At 58.4% G+C, this 23,962-nt stretch overlaps 3 protein-coding genes and 2 long non-coding RNA genes across 12 annotated transcripts; 3 read left to right on the top strand and 2 right to left on the bottom strand.

Moving 5' to 3' along the window:
• The first annotated feature begins 51 nt into the window (after positions 1-51).
• PLPP6 (phospholipid phosphatase 6) lies at positions 52-3,217 on the top strand. Its single transcript, XM_051807347.1, has 2 exons — positions 52-634; positions 2,401-3,217. Exons 1-2 carry the CDS (start codon positions 238-240, stop codon positions 2,769-2,771), a joined length of 768 nt encoding a protein of 255 aa, XP_051663307.1. The 5' UTR covers positions 52-237; the 3' UTR covers positions 2,772-3,217.
• Positions 2,904-15,409, bottom strand: LOC127479898 (uncharacterized). Its single transcript, XR_007907706.1, has 3 exons — positions 15,265-15,409; positions 13,584-13,702; positions 2,904-2,998 (listed from the first exon to the last, which is right to left on the bottom strand). It is a non-coding gene; the product is annotated as an uncharacterized LOC127479898 (long non-coding RNA).
• Positions 6,514-15,851, top strand: LOC127479378 (flavin-containing monooxygenase 5-like). Of its 4 annotated transcripts, none has more exons than XM_051806271.1 (8): positions 6,514-6,771; positions 6,985-7,173; positions 7,256-7,418; positions 7,659-7,801; positions 8,214-8,413; positions 8,727-9,076; positions 9,410-9,482; positions 15,169-15,838. In XM_051806271.1, exons 1-8 carry the CDS (start codon positions 6,640-6,642, stop codon positions 15,518-15,520), a joined length of 1,602 nt encoding a protein of 533 aa, XP_051662231.1. In that variant the 5' UTR covers positions 6,514-6,639; the 3' UTR covers positions 15,521-15,838. The 4 variants fall into 4 exon arrangements, with proteins under 4 accessions (XP_051662231.1, XP_051662221.1, XP_051662249.1 ...); XM_051806261.1 differs by lacking the exon at positions 15,169-15,838 and adding an exon at positions 9,727-10,262 and having other exon boundaries at positions 6,629-6,771; XM_051806289.1 differs by lacking the exons at positions 6,514-6,771; positions 6,985-7,173; positions 7,256-7,418; ... (2 more) ...; positions 8,727-9,076; positions 9,410-9,482 and adding exons at positions 10,897-11,278; positions 12,439-12,627; positions 12,710-12,872; ... (2 more) ...; positions 14,257-14,606; positions 15,010-15,082 and having other exon boundaries at positions 15,169-15,851.
• Positions 15,852-16,123: 272 nt separating this feature from the next.
• Positions 16,124-23,928, top strand: PRKAB2 (protein kinase AMP-activated non-catalytic subunit beta 2). Of its 5 annotated transcripts, none has more exons than XM_051806957.1 (8): positions 16,124-16,212; positions 18,723-18,900; positions 19,126-19,292; positions 20,131-20,224; positions 20,779-20,899; positions 22,092-22,225; positions 22,516-22,584; positions 22,994-23,928. In XM_051806957.1, the coding sequence occupies exons 2-8, from the start codon at positions 18,739-18,741 to the stop codon at positions 23,069-23,071; spliced, it is 825 nt and encodes a 274-aa protein (XP_051662917.1). In that variant the 5' UTR covers positions 16,124-16,212; positions 18,723-18,738; the 3' UTR covers positions 23,072-23,928. The 5 variants fall into 5 exon arrangements, with proteins under 5 accessions (XP_051662917.1, XP_051662933.1, XP_051662925.1 ...); XM_051806973.1 differs by lacking the exon at positions 16,124-16,212 and adding an exon at positions 16,306-17,354; XM_051806965.1 differs by lacking the exon at positions 16,124-16,212 and adding an exon at positions 17,397-17,776.
• Positions 18,265-20,699, bottom strand: LOC127479934 (uncharacterized). The gene is made up of 2 exons (XR_007907728.1): positions 20,500-20,699; positions 18,265-20,286 (listed from the first exon to the last, which is right to left on the bottom strand). It is a non-coding gene; the product is annotated as an uncharacterized LOC127479934 (long non-coding RNA).
• Positions 23,929-23,962: the final 34 nt, after the last annotated feature.

Raw genomic sequence — 23,962 nt, 5'->3', positions numbered from 1 at the left:
GCCCCCGCCGGCCGCCGTACGCCGGGAGCCCCACGTGCGTCACGGGCGGAACAGGAAGCGGAAGCGGCGGCGGGGCCGCCCGGTACCGGGGCGGAGGAGGGAGGGCGGCACCGCCGCGTCCTTGGGGCGCTCCGGGAGCGGCGGCGGGGGACAGGGAAGCGGCCCCGGGCAGGGGGGACATGCGGGCCCGGCAGCCGGTGGCCGGCGCCCGCCTCCCGCAGGCCACCTCCCGCCGCGATGCCGAGCCCCCGGAGCAGCCGCGAGCGCCGCGCGGGCGGCAGCGGCGGCCGGCTGGAGTTCCTGTCGCTGAGCCAGCGCGGCCCCGCCGCCCCCGACAGCCCGTCCCGCCGCAGGGAGCCCCCGGCGGCCGCGCCGCTGCCAGAGGAGGACTGCATGAAGCTGAACCCGTCCTTCGTGGGCATCGCGCTCAGCTCCCTGCTCGCTATCGACCTCTGGGCCTCCAAGCGCCTGGGCGTGTGCGCCGGGGAGGGCTCGGCCTGGGGCAGCGCCCGCCCGCTCATGAAGGTCATTGAGGTGTCGGGGCACGGCATCCCCTGGCTGCTCGGCACCTTCTACGGGCTCTGCCAGAGTGACAGCTCGGCGGCCAGGGAGGTGCTGCTCAACCTGCTCTTCGGTGAGGCGCGGGGCTCGCCCGGGGGCTGATGGAGCCGAGCGCGGGGGGTGGGACACAACGAATGGCGCAGAGCTGGTGAACCACAGCCCCGAGGGCACCTGATTTTGAGCGGCCCGTGCAGATCCATGTGGGGTGCCTGGCACCAGAGGCAGCAGCCCTGGAAATGTGGTGACACGGGTAGGGCTCACCTGTCAGAGTTCCCACCACGCACTGCGAAACTCCCGACAGCTGCACTGCTCCTGCAGTTGCACAAAGCTCTCAGGGTGATGAATGAAATATTTTAGCTCTTCAAGTTTATCAGAACATTGCATTCTAGGTGCAGCTTTCTAGTGTTGAGACACCAGCCCATTCCCTGAAAAGCTACTCTGGCACACAGACATCTGCACCCCTGGCTCCCTGCCTAGGCAGTGCCTTCGTGGATTGATGTGTATCAGCCAGTGAGGAAATTTGGTTTAATGCACGCATTTTAATCTTGCATTGTGTAATATTTCACACTCACACACACAGAGTATCCTAGGTATAGAGTCTTCATTTCTGCTTATTTAGAAACTGTAGTAGCTCCAGAGCACCAGACCTTTTCAGGTTCTTACTCTTGTATTAAGTTGCAGGTAAATAGTATCTCACACTTAGAATCTGAATTGAAATTTGCTTGGTGGGAAGTACATAGGTTTGTGCATCTTTCTCATCCAGCAGCACATGGTTAAATTACAGTCCCACAGCAGAGCTGTGAGAAAGGACCAGGAGGCCTCCAGCCTAACTTCTCCAAGGAGATCTGTGCCTGTACCAGAGCCTTGTCCAGACCTCAATACTCTGGGCCAGAGCCACCCACCTCTCTGGGGCCCTGTAGCCAGGACTACAGCACCTGTGTGGGGAAGGAGGGTTCCCTTGTGTGCAAGCTGAATCTCCCAAATCCTATGTAAAAAGAGAAGAAGTCATTGATCTAGGTTTACATGTAGGAAAAAAAATATTTATTCTGAAATGATTAACCAAAGGAAATGAACTGAAGTGACCCAAAGGTTTGGTGTCCAGAAACAAGCCTTAGGACAAGCAGAAGCTGGTCTCTTACATGACTTCCCTGAAAGAAATAGCCCTGGCTGTGAGGGTTAAGCAGAACTCACAGGGGTAGAGAAAGTACCCTCTGACCTTTACGAGAAGCTGCTCTTGCCAAATACTGGCTGAACACTTCTCACAGGTACTTTGCATCTTCTACCAGAACAGCCTTTACCTCTCAGGGTCAAGCCACTGTTACATAAATCATCCTTTAGTCATCTCTTGAAAACCACAGTTAGCTTTCCCTCCAGCAGCAGGGAGAAGCCAGACTCCAGGACCCTTGGCACCACACCAGCTCAGAGCCCCTGACACTGAGCTGTGGCTGAGTGCTTGGAGCGAGTTGATCATTCACCCAGTAGGTTTGAACTCCAGTCACCAGGGCAGGCAGAACAATGCTGAGTCAGCACTGCCAGGAAGGGAGTTGTCCCTCTGCTGCCTTCAGGTTATGGGGTAGGTTGAGCCCAGAGTCACAGTGAGATCAGATTTTACACAAAAGCCTGGCTGTGGCAGGCAGATGGTCTGGTGGTGCACGAGGGAGCAGAGGTTGAGGACGTGGTCACGCTGCAGAAGGCCAAGTGCAGACGAGTGCTGTGCTCTCCCTGCCTGGGTGTTGCAGCCATGGGAAACAATGCCTTCTCTTAGCAGGTCTGGGCAGCCAAGCACTTTCATAGGTAACAGCTGTGCTTTCAGTAACCCACTGCTCCTGTCTCTCGTAGCATTGCTGCTGGACCTGGTGATGGTGGCCGTGGTGAAGGGGCTGGTGAAGCGGCCACGGCCCACCCACAACAAGATGGACATGTTCGTCACCATCTCGGTGGACAAGTACTCCTTCCCCTCGGGCCACGCCACCCGCGCCGCCCTGGTCTGCCGCTTCGTCCTGCGGCACCTGGTGCTCGCTGTCCCGCTGCGCGTCCTCGTGGTGCTCTGGGCCCTCATCGTCAGCATCTCCAGGGTGATGCTGGGCAGGCACAACATGACGGACGTGCTGTTCGGGCTGGTGCTGGGCTACGCCCTGTACAGCGTGGTGGAGCACTGCTGGCTGTCCCCGCTCAACGCGCCCGCCCTCTTCGCGCTCTGGGACCACTGACAGGCGGGCTCCTCACAAAGGAGGGGCGTGCCTGGTTTCCTAAGCACGCACAAGGGAGGGGATACTGGGACTTGAACTCGCATCCTAAACCCCGTCAGTCTGGCCAAGACTTGTACACGAGCGGTGCTCCAGGCTCCTGGTCTGCACTTGGATGTTTGGTGCTGTCTTGCCCTCCTGGTCAGGTGTCAGGCAGGGTCTGCACTGGCCAAACAGCTGCACTGACTGTTCTGTGACAAAAAAAAAAACAGTCTCTGCAGAGCCTGGGGAGGGCTCAGCACATTTCACCCGGCAGCTTGCTGATGATACTGTGAATCTGCATGCTCTTGCTGGTCACTTGCAATAGCCCATGGTGTATGTGGTAGCTGTGACTTTGCAGAGGTTTGTCTACAATCACCCATGTATCTGTATTCTATAAATACACTGATCATGCTGCTGTCATAAGCATATCCTGTGCAGCCTGCTCTGTAACACCTGTCTGGAGGGGCTCGTGGGGGTCTCTCCTCAGGGTTATAAATAGCTCTGCCTTTCTAAACAATCTCTTCCCTTCTGCTCTCAGTTTAAGTACTGCACTGAGGTCAGATATTGAGCAATGAAGACACAGGCACCTGGCCCCCAGTGCCATGGGGAAAGGACAGTGGGACTGAAGGGTTGGTCCATCCAGGGGGAAGCAGCTCCCAACAGCAGCCTACTCCTGAAGCCCTTGTGCAGAGCTTCCCTGCTCCTCTTCCCCTCCATAGGATTTTCAGTTTCCCAGGGGGTACAGTGCATTCCTAGCAATTCCTGGTGGTCACCATGTTCCCAGGCTGCAGACAGCATTCTGGAGAACCAGCCCCTTCCTCACAGCCCAGCAATATGCCCTCTCCCAGGCTGCAGGGCAGCCCCAGGTCTGAGCCTTACCTGCACCTCCTGCAGGTAAGCAAGAGGCTCTGACGACCACACCTGCCCTGGCACCGTTGGTCTTTTTCACAGAGGGCTGCTTGTCCTTGGCAGGAGGGGACCACAAGGAACCTCTGTAATGAGCTGGGGTTGAGATTGAGCCAGAAAAGCAGAAGAACCAGAGCCAGGCAGGGAGTGAAGGCTCTAGACTAAGCTTAAATAATGAGCTTAAACAGAACTCCTGGCATGTGGGTGGGGTGACTGGGTCCAGCTGAGGCTCCTTGTGGTCATTGAGGTCTCTTGATGCACTCAGGCTCTGGAAAGCACCAGTTAAGTCATATTAAGACCAGGCAGTGTTTAAGTGTGCTATTCCCCTGGGTGAACTGTGCAGGAGCAGCCTGAGGGCCATAGGCACAAGCACCCTGTTACTGTCTGTCACCCACTGTCAGTTATACAGGGGCCAAAATGAAAGTGCTTGACAGAGTTCCCCCAGAGCTGAGCCCTGACCCACCACCAGGGTGAGCCAGTGAAACTACCAGATGTGGGTTTGTGCTCCAGTGACCAAAAAAATAATCCCCTGGGTTGCACTGCATGCCTGGCAGCCGGCTGGGCCAGTTCAGCATGTGCACGGCAGCACCTGGACACCCTGGCCAGCCCTCCTGCCCCAAGGCAGAGACGAGCCCTGTGGTGGTTGCAGGGGCACAGACAGGTGGCACACTGCAGTGTGGGTAGAGTTTGAGGTGATCAGAGCTTGTTGAGATGTTCCAGAACACCTCTGCTCTTTCCCAAACACAGGGTGCATTTCATCCAAGTGATTCTTACAGTCGTTGGGGTCTTCCTCTCCAGGTCATGGAGGAGTACAACAGCAAATCCACACACCTATGGCTTGTTCCCAAAGCCCATGTGTGTGCCAAAAGTTGCCCTTGACTCACTTGCAGGACCCTCCATGAGCTGCCTGGTGGCACCCACCAGTGCACAGCCCTTTTGGGTCACAGGCCACCTAGCCACCCTCTCACCTCTTCTCTGCATCTTCCCACCTCCACCAAAGAGACTTTGGTCTCCTCCTGTGCTTGTCATCTGTCATTGCTCCTCCAAAGATGAGTACTAACCCACTGATAAGAAGGAGGAGACTGGTGCTTTCTGCTCTGCTTGTCCCATGGCACCCTTGCCTTCTGTGGAAGCCCAGAGCAGACTCTGCCCCCCACACTATATCCTGGGTGCTTGCCAGGCATGGGGAACTATAACTTTCCTGTGGACATCAACCAGCTGGTCTTGACCAAAATGCCATGGCATGAGCCCAAGCACAGCATGGCAAAGTCCAGAGCAGTGCAACCTCCTGTAGGGAGAAGAGTAAGTTTAGAGGCAACCTGCACAAAGGTTTGATAGGACAGCAGTGAGGTTGAGAGTTCAGAGGTCTCCTGTACTTATGACCCTTGGGCAATCTGTGCAGAGCTTGCAGAAGAGCCAGAAGCCAGCTGAGAGCAGAGTAGGGAGAGTAGTACTGCCAGTGCTGCCACACTGCTGTACCCGTGCTGATCCCCCTGCCTGGTAAGATGCTTTTGATGCTTTTTGACAGGCAGGCAGAGTGCGGGTTGGCAGCTCAGCACCTCTGCCCCGGGCAGAGATCAGCCCTTGCCAACAGCAAGGTACAGAAAGAGTTTTATTAAACTTACTGCAGACATACTGTGAGGCTTAGAAGATTAAAGCCATTTCAGTTGCAGATCTTGACCCCTCTGCAGCCCTGTGCCTTGCTCAGCTCTGGGGTGAAGTTCCCTGGACATGGGAGAGCAAATTTCCCCTGCAGTCCCCAAGAGCTGTCTGGCTGAGTGTACCAGGAGCCAACAGCAAGCTCTGGATCCACATGGTCTGTGCTTCCTGCTGTCGGGGAGAGCCTTTCCCTAACTGGTCCCACCACCCTGGCACCAGTGACACTCTGACAGTGTGGTGCTCCTCGCACCAGGGTCCCGCTGGCCCCAGGACTCGGGTAGCCCACGAGTGAGCCGCGGCTATAGGGACACTGTGCCGACACGCCCAGCCCAGGGGCACAGGGGGAGTGGGCGATGCTCTGCCGGGTGTCTCTGGAGCAGATAGAGCCGCGCGTGCCTCCGGCTACCAGGATAAACAGGGTTGGGCTGATCCATATAATCCCAGAGGTAAAAGTTCAGGGCAGCGTTTGTTCACTCAGCACGCACGCCACGGGGATCGGCTGCTTGTCTGCTTTCCCGCACGGTGCCCGGGACGGCTCCTTACCCCGCTGTCGAGGCTGTAGCGACAGCCGCTGCCGGAAAAGCAGAGCAGACGGCCGGGAGGCAGCCGGCTCCTGGCTTCCTTCCCCTGGCGCCGTGGGAGGAGTGACGGAGGGGGAGGCTCCGCTTACGGCCGCTGCGCACCACAGAGCCAGGCCGCGGTCCGGTCTCACGGCTCGGGATAACCCGGCAGAGACCCCCGAGGGGCTCCCCGCCTGCCGCCCGCCTTCCCTGGGCTGCTGCTCCCCCAGCCGCAGGTCGGTGGAGGGTGTCCCAGTTGAGGGTGTCCCCGCTGAGGGTGTTCCCCGGGCTGTCAGCACGCAGTGGGCACCGAGACAGTAGGACGGGCATCACCTCGGGGAAGGAAGAGGGCGAAGGGCAAGGCAGAGGGACTGTCACCCACTTGGGAAGGAGCCGTCGGTCTCCATGACGGGGCACGGTATTCTGGTGTACCTCCATCGCTGGGACTTAGCATGGGCAGGGACATTTTCAGGCTGCCTGGTACTCGGTAGCATTTCTCCCCAGGGCATCCAGAGGCAACACCACAACAGTACAAAACCCAGCAGTGGCCAGTCCCCACTTGGGGGGGAATAGCAGTTGCTTCAAAACCCCAGGCAAATTTCTGGGAGGCTTCCTCTCAACTTGGGGCCTCTTTGGTGCACGGGGCCAAAAGTCTGCACAGTTGCAACCCCCAGCCCCACTCTCTGGCGCTGTCCCCAGGCAGAGATCCCGTGGTGAAGCCCAACATGGCAAAGAGGGTGGCCATCATCGGCGGGGGCAGCAGCGGGCTGTGCGCCATCAAAGCCTGCCTGCAGGAGGGGCTGGAGCCCGTCTGCTTCGAGAGGAGCCGGGACATCGGAGGCCTCTGGAGGTTTGAGGTAAACCCTGCCGGCCACGTGTCGTGCTGGGGGTCAGCACAGTGGCCCCCAGGGATCCCTGGTGTCTGGTGGGGTGGCATGCTGCCAGCCACGGTGGGTTTCTCTGGATGAGACTGAGGGCAGAGTCTCCATGTAAAGGAGCAGCACCATCAACCCTGGCCACCCCTCCCCATCAATCCCTGGCCAGTGCTGAGCCATGACCCACTCCTACAGGAGAACCCCGAGGACGGCCGTGCCAGCATCTACCGCTCTGTCATCATCAACACCTCCAAGGAGATGATGTGCTTCAGCGACTTCCCCATCCCCGAGGACTTCCCCAACTACATGCACAACTCTAAGATCATGGAGTACTTCCGCATGTACGCCCAGCACTTCGACCTGCTCCGCCACATCCGCTTCAGGGTGAGAGCTGGGGGGCCAAGGGGGTGGTGGCAGCGGGGCCAGGGGGCACAGGGTGCCTGACGCCCACTCCCCCTGCACCCAGACCAGCGTGTGCCGCGTGTCCAAGCGCCCTGACTTTGCCACCACGGGCCAGTGGGAGGTGGTGACGGAGAGCGAGGGGAAGCAGGAGGCAGCTGTCTTCGACGCCGTGCTGGTGTGCAGCGGGCACCACACCGATGCACATCTCCCACTGAACACCTTCCCAGGTACTGCCCTGCACTGAATGAGGAGACACCACATAAAGCTCAGCCACGCCAGTCTCTACTCTCCTTACTGCTTTTCCTCTCAGCCCTAGCATTTCCCTGCTTTGCTTTGACTCCAGGAGTGTCCCCATGCTCCCCAGGAGTGCTTTGGTGGGGTGAGGGAGCATCTCCACTTCAATCTTTGTGGGGGTGATCCTCCAGCCTGGCACAAGGAAGCCAGGCATATCTTCTCCCTGCTCACAGGAATCGAGAAGTTCAACGGCCACTACCTCCACAGCCGAAACTACAAGGACCCTCAGGATTTCAGGGACAAGAGGGTCGTTGTTATCGGGATTGGGAATTCAGGGTCAGACCTGGCTGTGGAGATCAGCCAAATGGCCAAGCAGGTGAGAAGCGGGAGTAGGGTCCTGGTGGGCAGGGCAGCCCCCCTTGGGACACTGTTGGCTCCAGAAGGACACCAGGACCAAGGCACTTGCACAGCCACTCCTCCATCCCAGCACTCACTGTATTTGGCCATGTTGGCACCCGCCAGTCTCAGCCACCAGGCAGTGGTGGCAGTTGAAAATCAGTCCCACACGGACCCCAATTTTTTCCCTGAGCCCCAGGCTGAGGGTGCCCCTGTGGCACTTCCCTACCTCTCCCTGCTAGATGCCAATCACCAGCTCCCTCTGCCCTCTGGGTCTTTGCCCAGTGTGGCAGCACAAAGCAGAGTGATCCCAGGGCAAGGACATGTCCCCCCTGGGGCAGCCCCCCAGGACCATCACTGCCTTCAGGAGGTGATGCTTCTTCCTTGTCCAGGTCTTCCTCAGCACCCGCCGGGGTGCATGGATCCTCAACCGCGTTGGAGATCAGGGCTACCCCATTGACACCATCTTAACCACTCGCATGAAGGTATTCCTGCAGGGGCTGCTCAGCCCGTCCCTGGCGTGTGACTACATGGAGAAGAAGCTGAACGCCAGGTTTGACCACACGCATTACGGCCTGAAGCCAAAGCACAGGTATCAGCAAACATTCCCCCTGCCCAGGAGGGACCCACCGTCTCCCTCTGTGTCCAGCCTTGCTTTACCATTCCCTGCTCCCTATGTCTGGAAACCAGGTTAATAGCTGCATTGTGCCCAAGCAATGCTCAGGGGAACCACCACTGCCCCTTCCAGGAACCCTTGGTGGCACCAGAGCAGGGGCAGCCGCTCAGCATCTCTGGGGGATCAGCCTTTTGAGAATGAGCATCCCTGGGGATGAGCATCCCCAGAGCAGGACACAGAACAGAGACACTCCCTCCCCAGTGCCCTAATGGCTCCTTGTACCTTCCAGGGTCCTTCACCAGCATCCAACCATCAACGATGACCTGCCAAACCGCATCATTTCAGGCAGGGTGCAGGTGAAGCCAAACATCCAGGAGTTCACGGAGACATCTGCCATCTTCGAGGATGGCACCAGGGAAGACATTGATGTCGTAGTTTTTGCCACAGGATACAGCTTCTCCTTCCCATTCCTTGAGGGCTTTGTGAAGGTGGTGGAGAACCAGATCCCCCTCTACAAATTCATGTTCCCTCCGGACCTGGAGAAGCCAACGCTGGCTTTCATCGGCTTCATCCAGCCCTTGGGTGCCATCATGCCCATCTCCGAGCTCCAGTGTCGCTGGGCCACTCGCGTCTTCAAGGGTAAGTGAGGCAAACCTGCCCCGTGACTGCAGCCTGAGCCTGAAGCCCTGGAGCAGGGGCAGATGGTGCCAGCCATGTCAGGGAGGCTGTGGCATCCTGGCTTGCAGCCCTCACGGTGAGATGGGCTCTTGCCTGACAGGCACAGAGACATCCATACCCTGTGTTCCATGGGCTGCTCCTTCCCATCCTGAGGAGCTCAGAAAAGCCTCAGGTGCCAGACCACTGGCCATGGTGGTGCCGGCAGGGGCACAGCACCCAGGCAAGGGCAGCACCAGAGTGGCCACCATGGCCAGCAAGGTGCAGCCTCCCCATGCTGTGGCTCATCCTCCCTAGGTCTGAACGAGCTGCCCCCGCGGCACGACATGGAGGCTGACATCAAACAGAAGAAAGAAGCGATGGCAAAGCGGTAAGATCCCCACAGGAACAGGGAGGGGGCTGCTGTGGGCACAGATGCCCATGGGCACCCATCCTGTCCCATGGCTGCATCCCGGCACATTTGTTCATGCCAACAGATGTCAGGGATATGATTGGCCACACTACCCCCAGCCCAGTAATCCTTCCCCACGGTGATCCATCCAATACTGCCTTGCTGGTGCGCAGGGCATCTGCCAGCTCTGCTGCCAGCACCTGCCCTTCCTCCCTGCCCACAGGTACGTGAAGAGCCAGCGGCACACCATCCAGGTGGATTACATCCCCTACATGGACGAGCTCGCCTGCCAGCTGGGGGTCAAGCCCAACCTGCTCACCCTCTTCCTCACGGACCCCAGGCTGGCTCTGGAGGTGGCCTTCGGTCCCTGCACGCCGTACCAGTACCGGCTGCGGGGCCCGGGTGCATGGGCAGGTGCCAGGGAGGCCATCCTGACCCAGCAGCAGCGCATCATCAAGCCCCTGCAGACGCGGCATGTGGAGGAACGTCCCTCGGCCCTCGCTGTGCCCCTCATCTTCAAGGTGGTCGGGGCCGTGGCCATCCTCGCTGCTGTTTTTGCTTACTTTTAGGTGCCCTGCAAGCATGAGAGGGCACAGTTTGCAATGTGCCAAGGGGCTGGCCAGCCACCCCTGCCCCACAGCAGTCTGTGCACCCCAGTGCTGGCAGAAACCCCTGCCTAGCACGGCCCCATTGTGACCACACCATGAGCTTGGGATGCACAGAACCTCCCCAGCTGCCAAAATAAAGATTGGACCCCTGTGCTGTGCCTCTCCCTGTGGAGCTGCTGCCAGGGACAGAGAAAGAAACCTGCTCATATGTGGGGTAAAATCCAGTCCCTCTCAGCCAGCACTCTGGGCTTTTCTGTCCCTTGTAACCCAGTTGTGCCACTGCTGGCACACTCACAGGAAAGCTAAGCAGCAAAGGCACTGCACACTTCCTAACTGCATAAATGCATTGAACAGCCAAGCATTGTCCTGTTACTGAAAACATCATGACCCACTGTGTGCCAGGGGAATGCTCATGGGTGTGAGGTCGTCCTCGTGCCACTGGCCCACAGCAGTACACATGTACATACCTGTGTGTATCCACGGCAAGACAGCCTTGCTCAGGGTGTGCAACACAGGAGCAGGTCCCGGGGTCACAGTAGCACAGTTCAGTGCCACCTTCATCACCTGCACGCAGCCCCTCCAGAAGATGGCTGGGTGGGATGGCCACCCAGAGTGGTGACAGGAGTCTTGGCCACCACACACCTGGGCTGGCATGACTGCCAACCACCTGAGCATCCTCCTAGTTTGTTTTCCATGGCACAACCTGCTGAAATCTGGAGCACAGCCACATCTCTGCCCTGCCCACTGAGTCCCGGGGCAGTGCCAGCATCATCAAGTGCTCACAGAATCCAATGAGCCTCCTGTGGAGGGCAGGCACAGATAGGGGGAGTGGCAGAGTGGTGGGGGGAACCTGTAGATCGTGTCTAGAAGAAACACATCTTATGAAACCCTAGCTTCCCTTGGCCACCCACAGGAAGCACAGGGACACTCACTCCCAAACTGAGCGCCCTTCCTGGTGTAGCCCGCCAGGCTCTGCAACCCGCTCAGTGCCACAGCTTCTCCGGAATCCCTGCCAACACCAGAATGCGGGACATGGCTCCCCAGAGAGTAGCCATCATTGGTGCCGGTGCCTCTGGCCTGTGTGCCCTGAAATGCTGCCTGGATGAGGGGCTGGAGCCCACCTGCTTTGAGAGAAGCAAGGACATCGGGGGCCTCTGGCGCTTCGAGGTAAGCCCCACGCATGCCAGCCTGCCCCATGGCAGCAGAACAGATAGGATTGGGATCGGTTCTTGGCAGATAAAGCACCACTCCCCTGCTTTGTAAGCGTGTGCCAGGCAGGTTTGCCAGCTAAACGACAGGAAAGTAAAAAAGCTTGGCAGCAAAAGGTCCCCGTGGTGCCAGCTGGTGTGCTGGGCACATGGGACCCATCTCCTTCCCACCAGCAGCAGCACGGACCCTCTCCAAGGACCTCACCCCAGGGCTTACTCCCCCCAGCTCAGCTTTCCTCTTTCCCATCCTTCCCTTCCTGGTCTCATCCACCCCTTGCTCTGTTGATTTGCTCTTGGTCCCCTCCAGCCCTTTCCCACATATCCTTGTCCTATCTGACCCCATTGTCTGTCCCAGTTTCTGTCTTTTCCAGCCCTTCCCTGGAATCACTGTTGCTCCCCTCCCTGCTCCTGTGCTGCTCACCCACGCAAAGGCACCAAGTGCTGCCTCCTCTGTGCCTTGGCTCTCCCTGTCTCACGGGAAGCCTGAGAGCTTGTTTCTGCACCCACCTAATAAGGCTGCTGACTTTTCCCCCATGGACCCACCAACAAGAATACCAGTGCTCCCACCATGCCCTGTTATGTGGGTGGGAGAGGCCGGGGGGACACACATGGGCACCACACCAGTGTGGGGTTGGGAGTGGCTCAGTCACAGCCTGCTGGTCCTGCCCATGATGGGTCAGGAATGGGACTGGTGCAGCGAAGCCAGGGAAGCAGCATCCAGCTGCTAAGGCACAGACCTGTCAAGCAGGAGCAGCCACTCAGCAGGAAGCACTGGAGCTGGCTCCACAACCAGTGAGACCTGATGTGGCAGCTGCGGCAATGACACCGCAGGCAGCTTCGGGAATGCACCACCTCACAGGGGCAAGGAGTGGGAGTGGGGAAGCTGAGGCACGAGACCACCACGACATGCTGTCACTACTGCCTGGTTGTCACAAACCCAGAGCTTCCTCTTCCACGTTTTTTGAGGCAGGTGGTCTCCCTCATGGGAGAGTGCAGGGATGGGTGCTATGATCACCTGTGGCCTAATTCAGCATTCACAGGCATAGAGATGTGCCAGGCAGGGCAGGCAGGTGGCCCTGCAGTCCCTGGCCAGTGCTGAGCCGTGACCCACTCCTACAGGAGAACCCCGAGGACGGCCGTGCCAGCATCTACCGCTCCGTCATCATCAACACCTCCAAGGAGATGATGTGCTTCAGCGACTTCCCCATCCCCGAGGACTTCCCCAACTACATGCACAACTCCAAGATCATGGAGTACTTCCGCATGTACGCCCAGCACTTCGACCTGCTCCGCCACATCCGCTTCAGGGTGAGAGCTGGGGGGCCAAGGGGGTGGTGGCAGCGGGGCCAGGGGGAGCAGGGTGCCTGACGCCCACTCCCCCTGCACCCAGACCAGCGTGTGCCGCGTGTCCAAGCGCCCTGACTTTGCCACCACGGGCCAGTGGGAGGTGGTGACGGAGAGCGAGGGGAAGCAGGAGGCAGCTGTCTTCGACGCCGTGCTGGTGTGCAGCGGGCACCACACCGATGCACATCTCCCACTGAACACCTTCCCAGGTACTGCCTCACGGGCTGCTCGCCTGGTCCTTGACACCCCTGGGACCACCCTCCTCTCCTGCTCAGCCTCCACCATGCTCTGGGTGCTACCAAAAATGCCTCTGAAGTTTTAACACACCAGGTGGGATTGCATGAGCACCCAAAGCATCCTGCTGGCAGATGTCACAGCTGCCCGTGTGCCTCTCCCACCAGAGACAGGCTCCCTCTCCACACTGCTGGCCAAGCACATGCTAGGCTCTCCAGCTCCTCACCAAGCTTCAGAGCTCAGCACTCGTGTTGGCCTTCTCCTTTGGGAGACAGGCAAAAATGCCTGGAGGGCTTTCAGCTGTGGAGACCCTCTTTGGCTGGGGAACAGGCTGGAGGACACCATCACCAGGGTCTGGTGATATTGTACAAACCCCAGCCGCTCCTCTACCCTCAGTGCATAGCACCAGACAGGAACTGCAGGAAGATTTTGGTATGGGAGCACAGAGGTATTCAGTCCAAGCCCTGCTCCAAGTCAGGCTAGCCCCAAAGCCAGAGCAGGATTCTCAGGGCCACACTGAGAATCTCCCAGGCTGGAGATGCCACCACCTTTCTGGGCACTACCCCAGCCTGTTCCCAAAATACACCACCAATCTGATCAGGGGGCAGCCACCCTCCTACCCCACATCCCAGCCTAGCATGGCTTCCCTCTCTCTTCCAGGGCTGGAAAAGTTTGAAGGCTCGTACCTGCACAGCCGGGACTACAAGAGCCCACAACCCTTTTCGGGAAAGCGGGTGGTCGTAGTTGGCACCGGGAATTCAGGCATCGATATCGCAGTGGAGCTGAGCCACACAGCCAAACAGGTCTGCTGGGAGAGCCAACAGGGATAGGGTGCTTATTATTCAGACCCAGGAGAGCACCGATCATCCCCCCCCACCCGCTGCAGGCTCCCCTCCCTCCAGCACCCGGCCACAAGCACCACATCCCCTCTTGGTGGAGGTGACTACTGTGGTCCCAGCAGCTGTGCTGGCATCCCTGTCCTTGGAACATGGCAATGGTCCAGCCTGGTCTCAGGACACTGCCATGCTGCCACCTCTCTTCTCCTTTCTCCCAGGTTTTTCTCAGCACCAAGCGTGGGACCTGGGTGCTACACCGGGTGGCGGACAGAGGGTACCCCTTTGACTTCAGCTACCTCAACCGCTTCAGCCACTTCCGCACGAGCCTGCTGCCTCAAAACATCACCAATTTTTTCATGGAGAGGAAGATGAATGCCCGCTTTGACCACAGACTCTATGGCCTAAAGCCCCAGCACAGGTGAGTGCCTGGCAGGTACCTGGCCTGGGTACCTGTCCCAGCAATGCCCATCCTGCTGCCCGTCTCACTGCCCAGGCCCATACAAGGTCTGTCCGTGCCTTCCAGGATCTTTGACCAGCACCCGACCGTCAACGACGACCTGCCCAACCGCATCATTTCAGGCAGGGTGCGGGTGAAGCCGAACATCCAGGAGTTCACGGAGACGTCTGTGATCTTTGAGGATGGCACCAAGGAAGACATTGACGCCGTGGTCTTCGCCACAGGATACAGCTTCTCCTTCCCTTTCCTCGAGGAGTGTGTGAAGGTGGTGCAGAACCAGGTCTCCCTCTACAAATTCGTGTTCCCCCCTGATCTGGAGAAGCCAACGCTGGCTTTCATCGGCCTCATTCAGCCCCTGGGTGCCATCATGCCCATCTCTGAGCTCCAGAGTCGCTGGGCCACGCAAGTCTTCAAGGGTAAATCAGGCAGTTTGGGGGGATGCAGCCAGGTTTCCCTAGCTACACCAAGACTGAGGTGTTCAGCTGGTGGCCTCCCCTCACATGCTGTCTCCCCACACTCACCTTTTAATCATCCTTTTGCTTCTTTATGAGGACAAAAAACAGCGTTGTATTTTGCAACAAGTCTTGCACTGATCATCTCTTGTGAGGAACACTAACAGGTCCTGTTGCCTGCAAACCACCTTCTCCCTTTCCTTTCCTACCATTACTTTCTTTGCCCAAGCCTCCCACTTTGCTCTTGAGGTGGTGGCACTTCCCCAAAGCCCCAAAGGCTTCCATGTGCAAGCAGAGGCCTGGCTGAGCCATCCAGACGGTGGTGGGAGCACAGCCCTCCCTCCAGCTACAGCCTCCTCTTCTCCAGGGCTGCAGGACCTGCCGCCACTTGCCAACATGCTGGCTGAGATCACACAGACCAAAGACCAAATGGCCAAGCGGTAAGGACCCTGCACAGCATCACCTCTGCCACCCTTCCCCCCGTGCTCATGTGCCAAACCCGCCTCCCCTTCCTCCCTGCCCACAGGTACGTGAAGAGCCAGCGGCACACCATCCAGGTGGATTACATCCCCTACATGGACGAGCTCGCCTGCCAGCTGGGGGTCAAGCCCAACCTGCTCACCCTCTTCCTCACGGACCCCAGGCTGGCTCTGGAGGTGGCCTTCGGTCCCTGCACGCCGTACCAGTACCGGCTGCGGGGCCCGGGTGCGTGGGCGGGTGCCAGGGAGGCCATCCTGACCCAGCGGCAGCGTGTGGTCAGAGCCCTGCAGCCCCGAAGCAGGGCCCGCCCCAGCGCCCTGCCCCGCATCCTCAGGGTCCTCTTCAGCATCCTCGGCGTCATTGCGGCCATCCTCGTCTACGGCTCGCGCTCTGCTTAGCCTAAAACGAAGGAGACAGCGGGTCCTCCCGGCAATCTTTTCCTTTGGGCTTGTGTCTGTTGCTCCTTGCTAGGTGTGCCGCCACGCCCGGAGGCACGGAGGGAGTCCTTCTTGAAGGCGCAGCCGGGTCTATCCCGCCTTCCTGCTGTGCCAGATACGCAAGTCCTGGTCACGGGCTGCTCTGAGGACGGGGGTCACTTCCCTCCCCTAAATCCTGGCCCGGCAGCACCACAAGCTCTGTCTATGGGTTAGGTCACATTGAGGTGGTGGGGAAACTGGGAACGCGCCTCAGGAAAAGGACAATAAAGCTTGTCTCCGTGCCGAGGGGACCACGGGCCACACTGCTTGGCTGTCTCAGTCTGTGGGGCCTATCCTGAGGCGTCTGCCCAGACCACGGGCAGTACCCTGCCCGCTTGCTGCCCGCAGCCCCCCAAACATCCCCGGCACCGCCCTGCCCTCAGCAGACATGGCCGCCAGCGGGGGTGAAGCCGTGCGACCCCCCGCGCGCCATTAGCAACAACGGGCCGAGCCGCCCTCACCAAACATGGCGGGTGCCCGGCGGCGGGGCCGCGGGTCCGGGGCGGGGCGCGGCCGCGGAGCGGGGCGGGGGCGGGCCAGAGCGCCCCGCAGCGGCCGGCGGGGGGTGGCGCCATCTTGGACAGAGGCGGAGAGCGGGGCGGCGGCGGCGGCAGGTGGGGTCGGGCCGGGGCCGCGGGCGGCGGGGTGTCCCGGGTGGGGGGCGGTGAAGGTGGCGGCTGGCCGGGCGCCGCCGCGGCAGGCGGTGAGCGAGGCGTGGCCGCGCGGTGTGGCGGTGTGGCAGTGTCCCGGAGCCCGCACCGGTGCAGATCGCGGCTCGCAGCCCCTCGGGAGGGCCCCGTCCCTGCCGGTGCGTCCCGCTCCTCCCGTGGGCCACGGCAGAACCGCGGGTGCTGCCCCCGCCCCAGCCCTGCCTGCTCGGAGGGAGATTTTCCTCCCCCGCTTTCCCAGCTCATCCCCTTAACCTTACGACAACCTCAGGAGGAGGAGGAGGGAGAGCCCGGGCGGATCGGGCTTCCCCGGGCCACGCCAGCCCCGGGGGGTGCCATCCCGGCGGGATGCTGGGCAGAGACCTCCGTCCCTGTGCACAGACCCCTCGGGTGCCGGACAGTGCTTCCCGGCGCGGGGCACTGCCCGGGTGGGAGAGGCAGCGAGCGCGACAGATCCCGTGGGGAACTGGTGTATTTCACTTGTCATTTTCAGAGTGGGGAGGTGGGGCTGGCTGGAGCCGAAGGGGCCTTGCCATGGGGCAGGCAGGCACACACCTCGCTGCGGCTGCGGCTGGTGGGGGCTCGCTGCCAGACTGGGAGCCGATGCGCCGAGACGCCGCGGAGCTTTGCTTGGGCTCTGGTGTGGGCAGCGCTTCCATCTGTGACTCGGACGTACCTGTGTCACACCATCACAGCGTGCCGTGCTACAGGGTCTGGATGCAGCTACAAGGAGGGTTTGAGCTGTAGAAGTTAATTCAGCAAAGCCAGGTACCACAGGCTGCTGTCCCAGCACAAGCAAGGGTGCCTGTGTGTTCGATGCAGGGGATTCGGATGGCACACACCAGAAAGGAGCCACCGGTTGGGATAAACCTCGGGAGGTGTTTGGAGAGTGTGACCTGTAAGGGACAGAAGGACTGGATTCCTTTTAGAGAAGAGAAACGGAAGTTTCACATCTATTAACACCTGCATGTATCTCTCAGGTCTCTCCTGGTACAAGAGGATGTTCAGCCTTTCCTGCCTTCCTCCCTGTAGATAAGAAGTAAGGGATCCTTAGTGGAGGTACTGGGGAGGAAACTCCTCAACAACAGGTTAGTGGCACAGGGACAGTTTTTGTGAGGAGCTGGCTGAGCCTCCTCTGAGGGGGAAGATGTCAGAGCAAGAGGTGCAGCTCACCTGACCTGGATCATCAGATACACTTGATCTGCACTGAGAAGGGTGGAGATATGGGTTAGCTGCCCTCTTGAGCTGCCTTTTAGCCCTCAGGATTTAAGAAATACTTTAGTAATTGCTTCATAATATTTTAAAGCCTGGCTTTGGCTGGCAGCCTTGCCTGGCACCCTTCATATAACTTGATCTTCTAAACAAACCTCCAAATGTCACAAGTGAGCACATGAAGCAAGGCTGGCTGTGCCCTTGCCTTGCTCCACAGAGGCCACGGTAAGCTGAAAGCTGCAAAATAAGCCTGAGAAGCAGGCAAGAGCCCCAATCCATCTTAGCTCCTGAGAACTGGGTAAGGCCTGAAGAATCCTGTGTAGCTTGCGGTGGCTTTGTTGTTTGTCCCAAGAGATGTGTGGTTGTTTGTGGCTTGGTCAGTTGTCCTGTTTTGCTTTCCCTGATCAGGGTGAGACTGGGGATGGCAGCCCATCTCCAGCTGCAGAGGGACGCTGAGGTGGCTGGGGCTGCCCTTCCCTCATTGTGTGCCTCCAGAGAGCCCAGCAGATGCCGGAGTGCTCGGGGTGGTGCCGCTGGTTCAGTCACAACAAGCGGACCTCCTGGCTGTGCTGTGCTGCAGCTGACACAGTGGCTTGCCTGGTGAATCATAAGTAAATGCTGCTGAGAGCTGAGCTTTTTGCAGACAGCGCAGCATTAGCCCCACTCCTTGGACAAGCTCCAGTTTGGGCGATTCCACTCGGACACTTTAAATGCTCCCTGTCATCTTTGCCAGGCGCAAGACTCTGCTCTTCTGCCTGTGAGCTCTTGGAGACTTGTTGGGAGCTGTAAAACAGCTGCTACTTTCACTCTCTGTTTGTTTTCTGGCTGGATGTAGGGGATTTGTCTGTAGAGCCTGACTGTGGGACTGTGAAAGAGGCTCTGTTAACGCTAAGCAATGATTTGCCAATAAAGGTTGACTTTATTTTTCCCATCAACCCCTCAATTCTGATGGCTGCCGAGGGCTGATGTTGGACACAGGTGAACTAATATTGGTTTTGGAGTCTTAACAATTACCAGCTTAACTACAGTGATGGTTCTTAAGGATACAGCTATAATTAAGTTGAGCTGTCTTGTTTATTGAGCATTCAGCTTCCAGCCTTGGTTGTGGGATTGAACTTTGGGCCTTTCTTAGGATTACTGTCCATCTCCTCTGGCAAAGAGCATTGGGAAACGGCGCCTTTGCTCCTCTCCTCACTACCAGAGCCCATGTGCACAGGTACAGCGTTGTTCTCTCTCCCTCACAGAGGCTGCTGAGCTGTCATGGGGAACACCACCAGCGAGCGAGTGTCCGGGGAGCGCCATGGCTCCAAGTCCCACCGCTCGGACGGCTCCGGTGCCTCCCACCCCACCAAGGAGCACCCCCACAAGATCATGGTGGGCAGCACCGATGACCCCAGCGTTTTCAGCTCCCATGACTCCAAGGTAGGGGCTGGTCGCTCCCTTCCCTGCCTCCGCTCTGCAGCTTCAGCTCACTGGCTCTGGGGGGCTGTGCTCCCAGCCTTGAGAGGGGTTTGTGGGGAGCTGGGAGGCTGGAGGAGCTCTGCAGTGCTCCTGCCTGGGATGTGAAGGTGTCGTGGTAGAAGCCAGGGGGAACTGAATGTGTTCATGGTTGTCTTCATGTCTTAGGCTCTGGTTTTCTTTGCTCAGATTCCTGGGGACAAGGAGTTTGTGTCGTGGCAGCCAGATCTAGAGGAGTCAGTGAAACCATCCCAACAGGCTCGACCAACTGTCATCCGCTGGGCCGATGGAGGCAAAGAGGTCTTCATCTCTGGATCCTTCAACAACTGGAGCACTAAGATCCCACTCATCAAGAGGTAGCCAGTCCTTTAGGTCACTCTATGCTCTCCTCTGCTCCATTGCAAGGAGTGTTTTTTCCCTTCTCTGTGCTGGTCGCTGTTCCCTTTGCTCACCTGGCTTCTCCTGTTCATCCAAGCTGGGAGTCTGAGCACAAATACATAGTCAGCTCCTTCCCTGATGGTCCTGCAGGGACTGTGGTAAGTTGTGAAACAGAGGGACAGGACAGGATAGGCCACTGTGCTTGCCCAGCTATATGGCATGCAGGAGCCAGTCCTGGCAGCAGAGCCCTGCCCAAGTATGCAGCAGCCCTCTGGAAGCTGCCAGCTCTTCCCTTGGCTGTGGCTTTACCCCATGCCTATTTGTATTGCTGTCAGTGGGGGTTGGTTGGCTGTCCTTCACACGTCTTGCTGTTCTGCAGCATGTCTGTGATTTACATGAAAGCTCTGTGTAGGACTTTTAGTAATTCTTCTGGAATTGCAGACCTCACAAACACAGCTGCCTCACTTGCTCCCATCCTGCCATGCCAGCTCAGGGCCAGGAGCTTTGCCCATGCATCCTCTCCAGTGTTTCTTGCACAGGGTGTCTGTCACGTCCACTTTCTCTGGGCTTGGAGGGCTGGACTGCCTCCTGCTCTCCTTGCAGCTGGGCTCCCAGGGCTTTGAGCCATGCTAGTGCTTGGAATGCTCGTGCCTGTTGTGGCCATGCCTCAGGTCACTGACGATGAGCAAGCCTAACCCTACATGAAGGTGTTAGGGTAGAGGGGCTGGGCAGTGCTGATTCCTGGGGCCCCATGGAAGTGCAGCTTCCAGAGCATCAACAGGGTGATGTTGTTGCACGTCTTTTCTTTCTGCACAGCCACAATGACTTCGTTGCTATCCTGGATCTCCCAGAAGGAGAGCACCAGTACAAATTTTTTGTGGATGGCCAGTGGGTCCATGACCCATCTGAGGTAATGTTCAATGCTTTATCCCTGCATATCTTGTCTTCTTCAGGGAACTAGACAGGATGTAACTGCAACAGAGAGGGAACAGGAAGAAAAGGAGGTCGTCTGCCAAAACAAAAGGGGCACCTCCCTCCCCTGAGTCCTTTCAGAGGCTGGTTCCTCTGGACTTAGTCATGCTTTATGGGGAAGCATTGGGGAGGGGCAGGGAAATGCTAGAAGGCCTTTAAATCCCATTGAGAATTTGTCTACAGGGGAAGATGGGTGATGGGGTCATCACTCACTTGCAGGTTCTCCAAACTGGATCAGGCGGTAGCAGCATGGGAAGGAGAACATACCCGTGTAACAGGATGGAGGATGAAAATAGGAGGTGATGTAGGAGCCTAGGAGCAAAGGGAAATCCTCCCAGGATAAACAAGCGTAGAGCAGAGATAGACACCAGCCACCTGTGCTCTGAGGTAGTGGTGCAGCAAAGACAGCTTGGGCTGGGAGGATCTGGGAAGCATTAAGTGTGCTTCATTTGGAGGTGAACACAGGAAGATTCTTACCTCAGTTCTCTCCAGCCCGTGGTCACCAGCCAGATGGGGACGATTAACAACCTAATCCACGTCAAGAAGTCTGACTTTGAGGTGTTCGATGCATTGAAGGTGGATTCCCTGGAGAGCTCAGAAACCTCAGGTCGGGGTGAGTTTTGTGGCATTACAGCTTTGCATGTGCTATTTTCCACCTCCTCTGCTTTGAGACTCGCTGCTCTTGGGTGAACAGACCCCCTGAGCGGAGGTGTGGGCCTGCACTCAGTATGAGTAGTGTTTGGCAGCAGCCCACGGCTGAGGCCTCGTTTCTCTGGAGGGGCTGTGCTGGTGTAACTTGTTCTGTGCTAGCGCCGGAGCAGAGCCAGTGCCTGTGCGCGGCTGAGGGAGCCGTTTTGGACTGGTGAACGCTGGGAACATCAGCCCTTTCTGTCTGAGCAACTGTAAGTCATCTGATCCGAGGTACAAGCTAGGTGAGAGCAGGATCCAGGTTATTTTCAGCAGCTACTCTTGGTTTACATGCCAAGGTAATTTGTACTAGTGGTAGCACATTGCAGACCTCCCCCTCTGCTTGTGTTACAGCAGCAGGTTAGGTTACCACGCAGGCACCAGCAGTGTTGGCTTGGCGTGTAATGCTGGCAGGCAGCTCAGTCGTGTGTTGGTCCCTGGTACGACCCCATCTCAGATACAGCTCAGCTCCGTGTCCTTTCACAGCCTGGGCAAGAGGCACGTTGCTGGAGAGAAGCCAGCAGGCAGCAGCAGCTCAGAGAGGTGGAGCCCTTCTGGGTGCTGGCTGTTCCAAAATTATCAGATCAGATATAGCTGGGAGATGGGGCCAGTCCAGCTTCCAGTGATCAAAAGCTCCTGTGGTCCCTCCCATGTGTGGAGCAGCTGTTCAGTCTAGAGTTCCCATTTGCTTTTCCTGGACCCCTTCATCAGGCAGTCCTGCAGTACCAAGAGCATGCAGGCAAACTGATCCCTGTATCCCTGCTGCCAAGGGTACAGCCCTGGGGCAAGCCAGCTGCTTCCTGTGGGAGAGGGACCTGGCTGTGCCGAGAACACGTGCAGGGTTCTTGTGGTGGATACCCCGGGGTGCTTGTGTTGTGTCAGTGCATGTACCAGCTTAAAGCCCTGCTTGGAAATGCCCCGGGCTCACTTGGCTGCTTTTTCTGCTGTGAAAAGGCTGAACTGTTGCTAAAGGATAGATACTTGGCCATAGCTCATGGAAGATATTTGTGCCTGAAAGATCCTGCTGGGTCCTTCTCAGCTTCTGGGATACTGTTCTGTGCTCTCCCATCCTGCTTTACCCATTTCATGTCTCCTCCTTTCTCTTCTCTTCTCTCCAGACTTATCAAGCTCACCACCTGGACCTTACGGCCAAGAGATGTACGTATACCGGCCCGAGGAGCGCTTCAAATCCCCACCCATCCTCCCACCTCATCTCCTCCAGGTCATCCTGAACAAGGACACCAATATCTCGGTGTGTACCAGCATTCTGCCCACACAGAAAGCCACACTGGGGGTGAGAGGGGAGTCCTGTCTGCAGGGAGCCTGATCTCCCCTTGGCTGAGGCCCGGCCCTTGCCATTTCCTAGGAAAAGCATCACTTTTCCCATTAGCCACACTGATTTGGCCTCCTGGTGCTTAGCTGAGCTCTGTTCCTGTTCAGACACAAGCAAGCTCAAAGTGCCTGAGGCAGCAGCTCCCTGTGCTGGCTAGGGCTGGGAGATCAGGGCTCTGCTGTTCCCTTGTGACACTTCTCTCCTCCTAGTGCGACCCAGCACTGCTGCCCGAACCCAACCACGTCATGCTCAATCACCTCTACGCGCTCTCCATCAAGGTAAGCGCAGGTCCCACTTGGCTGCTGGGTGAGGGAATGGGAGCTGCCGTAGCTTCCAGGAGCCTGCAGCACCTGCAGGGAGCAGAACCCAGACAGCTAGGGGGTGGAGATGGGACCAGAGGACCCACTAAAGACAGCATTGGCTGCCCACTGAAGTGTGGCACATGCAGGGGTGGAGGTTGTGGCTTCCTTACAATTCCCTTCAGCTGCCTCCCTGCACCATGGTGGAGCTGAGCAGCCCCACACCAGATTCTTTGCCCTGGCATCCTGTATTGGATGTGTCTCACAGGCTGTGAGACTTGGGACAGCAGGGATGGGCTGGGGCAGCTCCCTGAGCCCCCAGAGCCCTCCTCCCAAGGGCTGCCCTGGGAGTGCCGCAGTCCCCCTGCTGACGCTGTGCCTCTCGCAGGACGGCGTGATGGTGCTCAGTGCCACGCACCGCTACAAGAAGAAGTACGTCACCACGCTGCTGTACAAGCCCATCTGAGCCAGAGCCTCGCCCACCCCCCACGCAGGACACGAAACGCCACTTTGTCTGCACACACTGGGCCACAGGACTGTGTGAGAACTAGGTGCTGGCTCCAGCCTCAAACCTGACAGGGACACAGGCCCTGGCAATGAGCCCAGGGCCGCTGGGGCCTGTGACACTGTCTCATCCTACTGGTGTGGTTCGATTTAGCCCTTGGTTTCCGCCCACCTGCAGCTCCCCTAGGCTTCTGTGAGTCTCTGGGACCACTTTGCTGCTCACCAGAACAGCCTTTCCTCACGCCCAACACGGAAAGGGCTTCACCCTGACTGTCTTCTCCAGCCTGCAAGGGCCTCAAGGTGATCCTAGCACTACCCCCAGCCCAGGCCTCCAGGAATGTGTCCTACCTGCTGAAGGTTGCTCTGGTGTCTTGGTCTTGAGTTTCCAAAGGCCACCTTGATCACTAGAGGCTCTGTGACACTCCAGCCTGCTACCTGCCCCCTGTCCCACAGCCCTGGCTGTGGGGCTGTCCCCCAGCTTTGAGGAGGGCTCTCAGCTCTGGAGCCCCAGCCCCCTGCCAGGTTCAGCGTCGAGCCAGCAGGGTGGAAGGTACAGCCGGACACAGCCATGCTTACCTGCTGCTGGGACAGCACCGTCGAGGACTGACTGCGACTGCTCTGTCCCCAACACTGAGTGCTTCTATGGGACAGGGTTGGCTTCATCATAGCCAGAGGGGCACTGGCACATGCCCACGCTGAAGGGGCCTGGGGCGAGCAGAGCCGGGCAGGCACCCCAGGACCCTGGCTGCACCGCCTGCTGCCGCAGCAGTGCCATGGGACAGGCATTTCTCTATTTATTACAGTATTTATTGTTCTCGGTGCTGCTTGCCTGGTGTTGGAGGGGGGCTCTGAA

Source organism: Manacus candei, unplaced genomic scaffold (genome assembly GCF_025592945.1).
Source record: "Manacus candei isolate 608988 ecotype Guabito, Panama unplaced genomic scaffold, ASM2559294v1 h1tg000005l, whole genome shotgun sequence".
Classification (NCBI taxonomy): Eukaryota; Metazoa; Chordata; class Aves; order Passeriformes; family Pipridae; genus Manacus; species Manacus candei.
Note: the sequence above shows the minus strand (reverse complement) of the source record. Positions and strands in the feature narration are given on the sequence as shown.

What these genes read in the sequence shown, in the direction of transcription:
- PLPP6 (XM_051807347.1), top strand. Translation starts at nt 238, where the DNA reads ATGCCGAGCCCCCGGAGCAGCCGCGAGCGCCGCGCGGGCGGCAGCGGC. An exon ending in GCTGCTCAACCTGCTCTTCG is followed by an intron (nt 635 to 2,400) that starts GTGAGGCGCGGG and finishes TGTCTCTCGTAG; the next exon opens with CATTGCTGCTGGACCTGGTG.
- LOC127479378 (XM_051806289.1), top strand. Translation starts at nt 11,135, where the DNA reads ATGCGGGACATGGCTCCCCAGAGAGTAGCCATCATTGGTGCCGGTGCC. An exon ending in GGGGCCTCTGGCGCTTCGAG is followed by an intron (nt 11,279 to 12,438) that starts GTAAGCCCCACG and finishes CCACTCCTACAG; the next exon opens with GAGAACCCCGAGGACGGCCG. An exon ending in CCCACTGAACACCTTCCCAG is followed by an intron (nt 12,873 to 13,557) that starts GTACTGCCTCAC and finishes TCTCTCTTCCAG; the next exon opens with GGCTGGAAAAGTTTGAAGGC.
- PRKAB2 (XM_051806957.1), top strand. Translation starts at nt 18,739, where the DNA reads ATGGGGAACACCACCAGCGAGCGAGTGTCCGGGGAGCGCCATGGCTCC. An exon ending in AAGATCCCACTCATCAAGAG is followed by an intron (nt 19,293 to 20,130) that starts GTAGCCAGTCCT and finishes CTTTCTGCACAG; the next exon opens with CCACAATGACTTCGTTGCTA. An exon ending in CTCAGAAACCTCAGGTCGGG is followed by an intron (nt 20,900 to 22,091) that starts GTGAGTTTTGTG and finishes TCTTCTCTCCAG; the next exon opens with ACTTATCAAGCTCACCACCT.